General features: G+C 35.6%; 1 protein-coding gene across 1 annotated transcript in view; it reads right to left on the bottom strand.

Moving 5' to 3' along the window:
• Positions 1 to 1,420: 1,420 nt before the first annotated feature.
• GABRB3 (gamma-aminobutyric acid type A receptor subunit beta3) overlaps positions 1,421 to 6,957 on the bottom strand; it is a 261,589-nt gene continuing 256,052 nt past the window's right edge. Inside the window, exon 7 of the mRNA XM_069072947.1 lies at positions 1,421 to 6,563. Coding sequence (XP_068929048.1) covers positions 6,222 to 6,563 — 342 coding nt within the window. The 3' untranslated portion in view covers positions 1,421 to 6,221. The remainder of the gene's footprint in view (positions 6,564 to 6,957) is intronic.

The raw sequence follows: 6,957 nt of genomic DNA, 5'->3' as shown, positions 1-6,957 counted from the left end.
ATTAACTGTTACTCAATGTATAATTTAAACACTCTTCTGAAGAAGTATTTTTTAAAATAGAATTTGATATATGCTACCATGGTTTTTTCTGTAAACTTCAAAATCATAAGTTCTTAAGAAACTTCAAAACATTCAAGGAAATCAGAAAGTTCTCTCTCTTACTTCTTCTAACTTTGCTGACTTTGCTACTGACCTGCTTGGATAAAGGCAGATGATAAAATTCTCCAGTTCAGTTAGTACAATGATATTATAGAATAATGGGACCAGGAAGAGAAGGTATCACTTTCTTAGTCCTTGACAGAAGAACTATGAATATTTTAGGCCTCCAGAATTTAAGGATATGCAAAATCTACAAAATCTACATACATGTAACCCAAATAACTAAAAATCTAAGTGGTGAAGAAAATTTAGAAATTTGTTATTTAGTTTTATTTAAAAGGAGTTTAAAGTTTAAGTTCCTTAAAGTCCTTAAGAACCTGAATTTTCATTAAAAAATCTCTTCCTATCTTTTAATTATCTAATCTTCATTGATCTATCACCTATCTCTGTCCATGTATGTCTATCTATACAGCATCTTTCTATCTAGCTCTCTATATATCTGGGACAGTAACCAAATGGAAATCTATTCCTTTAAAGCTAATATAAAGTAGACTAAGATTAGGTTAGAGTTGAGTTACGTGATAATTTGTCAATCCTTGTCTTATTTCTTAGAACAAAGTGTAGCGATATGGATAGGTTTGTAACATTAAGATAAGTTTGTGTTTTATTCAATACCTATTATATTCACCTATTATTTCTTACCACTGAGGTAAGAAAAGAAAAGATCAAATGTGTTTATTCCAGCCTTGCAGATTTACCCTGGGTGTCTTTTAGGAATTTGACAGTCATTAAAATTCAGAAGGGGCTCTTAAGCAGGGGTATGTTGGAGCCAACTTCAACCTTCTAATTGTTAAATTTTCAATGTATTTACACCTCAGAAATGTGAATTGGCAAATACTACAAATCAGGGCTTGATTTATTGTTTTATTGATTCCCTAGATTTAAGAAAGTGGGGGAAACAATTTTAATAATGTAGATTAAACTTAATAGTGTCCTTTTTTTTTCCTGGAGAGCTGGCTAAACATTCACCAGTACGACCCTGGTCTTATGGGCAGTTTTGTCCATTGCCTTTCTTATAAACCTTTTTAAAAAAGAAATAATAATTCCTACTAAAATCTCTTTCAAGACACAGAGGACTAGATGACCATTGTGCATATATTTCCCATTTAGCGAGAGAACAGTATTTGTATGTGATTTGTTTTCTTACCCGGCCAAGTTTGCATATATTTCCTCTGGCTTTTAATGAAACCAAAAACCTAAATATGAAAGTGAAATAGAATAAAAACAACCAAATTAAAAATGAGTGACACCACCAAATGAATCATTACAAGTCATAATTTAGTCCTTTTTTTTAATAAATTAGTATTCATTCATCAACATTGCTCATATTTTGTCTATCACTCAGTTTTGCTGTTTGTTTTTTCATGTCAAATAATACAAAAGAATATATACAGAAATGTGCTTAAGCAAAACTGGGCTTTAATTTATTTTTACAATGGGATGTCATTAACATAGGAGTTAGCTATCACAACACAGTTACCTATTTCTACTTCAGACTCTTCAGGCTGTAACTCAGGATAGTCCTGTAGTTGCCTTGAATGCCCTCATGGACTTGTAAAGTGAAAATATGAAATGAGAATGAGAGCACACTTATGGGCTAGTCCTGGGTGAGGCATGATATGCACACTAGTCTCTGAGAATAAACCACTTGTTCAGGCAAGTTAATATGATTTATTTTTAAGGACATCATGTTGCCTTTTAAGTGCAATTGAAGAGGTAATTATTCAGTGGGCATCCTAGTGTCCTGGGGGTAGGGGTGGGAGTGACAAATCACTTCTAAAGATAATACTTTTCAGTCTGATGGAATAACTAGAGTGAGTTTCAAAACCGGATTTATGACCCAATTTGCTTTCATTAAAAGCATTATAAATCAGGCATCAGATTCAAATAATACTTATGGCACAGTTTACATTTTTAAGCCAAAATATTCCAAGTTGGACATTTCCTCAGCTTACAACATTGTCACAGGGTGGCTAGGTGGTGCAGTGAATAGGGCACCGGCCCTGGAGTCAGGAGGACCTGAGTTCGAATCCAGCCTCAGACACTTAACACTTACTAGCCATGTGACCTTGGGCAAGTCACTTAACCCCAATTGCCCTGCCTTCCCCCTTCCAAAAAAGCAAAAAAATAAAACAACAAAAAAGTCATAAGGCCATATTGCCCAGAAAAACCAAACAGGAAAATAGCAAACCAATAAAAAAACAAATAGGAAAAACTGCAGGATGCCCAAAATAGCGCACTTAAAACTGTAGCTTTCTCATTGCTATGAAACTGGTTCCCAGCCAGTCTAGAATCACCTCTGTAGATAAGCAAAGTTTGACAAAGTAGGGTATAGGAAAGGTCGTCACAGAGAGACAATCCAGCACAAGGGTGAAGCAGTGGCCTAAAGGTAAAGGGTATTGTAGGTGTGACTTCTCTAACATTACTGACTGGAACTTCAGGACTTCTTACCTTCATTTGGGACTTTCTAACTTCACTTTAGCCTCTGGGATTTTAGTGAAGAGATTTACATAAGTGACATAGGATCCAGTCAATGAAACCCCATTGAGATGCTGGTTAGGGGCAACATGAATAAAACCTACTGAAGAGGCTAACCATGCTATGGAGGATGGATGGAAGACTTATGGAATGACACGGGTGAGGATCTCATAGGCTAAGAAGTCACAGGTGGTTTATGGTCGGCACCAGCAAATGGAATACCCACACCCACTGAAGTAATGCAGTACAGTTGTGTGACTAGGAATTGACTCAAGAACAGATGAGTCTGGGTGATTGTAGGACATACTTCACAAGAACTCTACTCATATTTTGAGGACCTGTGAACATTTTTTTAAAAGACACATATATTAGCTTACCTAGAAATCCGAATATTATTTTTCAAAATTCCTTTCAATGTCTCAGAAAAGTAATCATACAAGTCCCTTCACCAACCTTTTCTTTACAACCCTTGATGAGGCCTTACAACAATCAAAATTGAACTGTAGAGAACTGACTTTGGGCCTCACCTACACAGCTCCTTCAATGACTAGAACAGCTGCTGTGGGTTCATGAGAGGCCATGTTGGCCTGGAGACCTAAAGAAAAGAGTTGGGAAACAAATTCAACTAGTCTGGGTCATGATAGTAAAAAAAAATGCTCATTCCAAAATTTTCTGCTGCTTTAAAAACATGTTTAGGCAGACTCTACAATTCTTTTTATCAGAAGAAAAACATTGTTTGCCCCTGAAATGGGTAAAGCAAACACATGCCCATGGATCTGAAAAAGGTTTTTATCGAATATATGTATGTATGCATGTACGCATGGTATATATATATATATATATATATATAGTTACAAATACAATATGTAGTATAGCCATTATATTTACTTCATTGCAATGTCTACAAAGTTGTGAATCCCAATCTCATTGCCAAATGCATATAAAAAGCTCAAAAGCTATTATTACCTACCATGCAAATTTATACCAAGGAAAACTTGTAAAGTGGATTGCAGGAGCTCTTTTGAGGTCTAAAGGTTCTCTGCCATTGCTGTTAGTGAACTTGAAGTTCACATATGTATATGTTTTTCACTTCTCCCCACCCTCTTTTCTCCCTCCTCCCATCCTCAGGAAAGAATGAATGGCACAGTTCTGAACAGTATGCATTGTGCATTTAAAGATTCCAAATGTCCACAATGAACTGCTTTCTTCACATCCTTTTGCATCTCGAGTCCCTCGTGTGTGGAGCTCCAACCTCGAATCACTGGACACAGAAAAATAGCGGAAGTGTTGAAAAAGACATGATCTTCAGCAACATCTCTTTTCTTTAAAATGTTTACAATGGCTAAGGCCACTCACAAGATTTTCCCAATCTGTTCATATTTTCTAAATTCGTATTGTTATCCTGAGAGTGCCAAAGAAAAACCCTAACAAGCACATATCTGTGATAACTTGTGTTTCCTCCATGGAAATGAAAACTAGAGAGAAATCTGATTGATTTTTTTTTGAGGGAGGGAGAAGGAAGAAGAGTGGAGAAAGCTAGGGATGAAGGAGAGGAAGGGGAAAGAAAAAAAGAATGAGGAATTGCTTCCAGCATTAGACTTTGTGTGTTCGCTTTAATCCCAGAATGAATCTAGCAGCTGTTATCTATTCCTTCAAATCAAAGGTTGTAATGACCACTGAAGGGAGCTCCCAGAGAAGTAATACTGGGCACCTTGTACATCCTTGTAACATCCCAGTGGGACAGGTCCTATCGATATTGAAATGAAATCCAGGGGTCAGAGAGCTGGACATGAATCTGGCTGACTGCTCCTATGTGTTAGATGGAAGAGAGACAGCTGGGCGTATGCAACACTTTGAGACAACAGCAGCCAGAAAAATCTATGAATAGGTTTCATCTCAAAAGGAAATTTAGCAGTTCTTTCCTGCACGTTTTACTTTGTTTTCTCCAAATGCTTCATTCCACTTTGACACCTATTTATAGGACCATAGTCATGTCCATTTATGGATGTCTGTGATAGAAATATTGTTTACAAAAAATATATCATCTTTTTTTTCTTTAGAAAGTTCTAGTTGTCTAAATAGCAAGTTAAGGTCGCATCTATGAAACCAGTGCGCCTTGACTTGTATCTACTAGCTTTAAAAAGTCGATAGGATGAGGAAATGGATTCAGAAAGAAACTAAACCAAATGAGCGTGCTGTTTTGTCAGGTCGGTAATGTTGGCCTAAAAAAAAACCCAAAACGGCCGCATGTATTTGATGACAAGATGCCATGCGTTAGCTAGTGACCTGATTGCTGATGGCAGCTTCCCAGTTGCTTTGATGTGTTCCTTGTGGCATATGTTGGACATGGAAATAAAGGCCATGAGCATATGTCTTGATTTTTGTGTTTCGATAGTAAAAGCATTTTAGCTGAAGTCTTAATTCCAGATAATAAAAAAGTAGTCACATCACATGAAGAAAAGATATGACATAGCATGCTGCCACAGTAGCAAGCATAAGAAAGAAAGTCTTCGTAAAATATACATATGTATGCATATTATGCAAATATATTTTATAGTAACATACAATGTTTTAAGAATGTTGGATAATGTGAACACAAATTTTAAAAAAATGTCTAGATGGTTTCATGTTAGAGTAACAAATAACCTGAGACTTCTATACTTTCTGTTAGATATCAGTCTTGGAAATCTATGAGATGCAGAACACATTTTCAGTTATGAAGATGTCAACTAAAATGAGACCAAAATGTGCTAAAAATGTTCCCCTTAGTATAGCTAAGCTGGAATCAGTTCAAAGGTACCAAAACTAAACAAAACAAAAATCAGCCCAGAACTGGGTAGTACAATACTTACAAATGAGATTCCTTTCACCATGGATGGATTTTTCAAAGGATGTGTGTTTGAAGATATTAATGTGAGCATCTTAAACAACACAATAGCTTTCTTTCTGTGACTATTTAATCCAAGTCAATGATCATGGAAAAATGACACGCATGGAAGATGAAAAGAAACCTTATAAACCAAATGAGCAAAAAAACCTTAGCTCGGTAAAACAAAGCATACGAAATGAGAGACAAGTGACTCATTTGAAACTAGCAGTACCACTGGATGGATTTTTGAAAAGTACATTAGCTTTAAGTAATCAAGGCTTTGAAAACCTGTACTGAAAATGTCTAATTTATGATAACTTAAGACATATTTAGGGGTGATATTATGTAACACTCCCTCATTCTTAAGGTGAAGTATTTAGATGATATCTGTCCCTTTCAATTAAAATAAAATGCACCCACTTCCTTTGATATGCATTCTGTGTTAAATTCTCCATAGCTGCTGAATGTATACATGTATGTGCATTTGTATTACATACACATGGTTACATAGACCTGTGTATATAAACATATGCACATACATTCTCATATACATGTGTATTTATATATATGTTGAGAAAGTTCACATATATATATACAATTGCATATGTATATATATGTGCGTGTGTGTGTATTTATATATAGGTATAAAAATGACAAGCAGAGTAATATTTCACTCAGTGTTAAATGAAGTCTGTGAAAAACCAAGTATAGTCACTCAGTTAACATAGTACAGCCAGTAAATCAGGTTGAAAAGAGAAAAAGTAAATGGAAATACGATCCTTGACCATCTGTCTATGGCATTCACATCCGTTAAGTCGGGGATTTTTATTTTGAGCTGTGAAGACCTCCTCCGTAAATGGGTCTTCTTGTGCGGGATGTTTCTGTCCCCCATGTGTCGCCCATGCCCTTCTCGGGGCATACTTTGTTTCCTGTACTGGATTCCTGAGTTGTCGAAGGATATTGCTGAATTCCTGGAATCTCCAACACCTCCTGTGACCTCATTCACTTCGTTGTGAATTTCAAGTGACGTTAACAGAATGTTTCCATGAGCATCCACCTAAATGGAAGAGATATCACATCATCAGACAACTCAAGTGCCAAGGAATTTAATTTCCATATTCTAAACACTGGGGAAGATATGAATTTGTTTGATCCTGAGCATATAATGAGAAATTACACATCTGTCATATTCATTCTGTCCTTTATTGGGAAATGTTATTTCCAGAATTTTAACTGTGGTTTAGACATCTATCTGCCTTGATTAAAAAAAAAAAATCTTATGCATGAAAATAAATAAGAGAACTTATTCGAACTGAAATTCTACAATGAGAATGCAGCACACTATTAGAAAACTGAAGACCAAATTTCTAATTTTTATTAATTTCCTTTGAAAGGTAACCTTAAATACTTATCTATTTCATTCATGATAGGTTACTTAAAGCCTGGTAGTT

The sequence above is a fragment of the Petaurus breviceps genome, unplaced genomic scaffold (assembly GCF_028583685.1).
Source record: "Petaurus breviceps papuanus isolate PSGF00001 unplaced genomic scaffold, PetGlider_PUasm1.0 90849, whole genome shotgun sequence".
Classification (NCBI taxonomy): Eukaryota; Metazoa; Chordata; class Mammalia; order Diprotodontia; family Petauridae; genus Petaurus; species Petaurus breviceps.
Note: the sequence above shows the minus strand (reverse complement) of the source record. Positions and strands in the feature narration are given on the sequence as shown.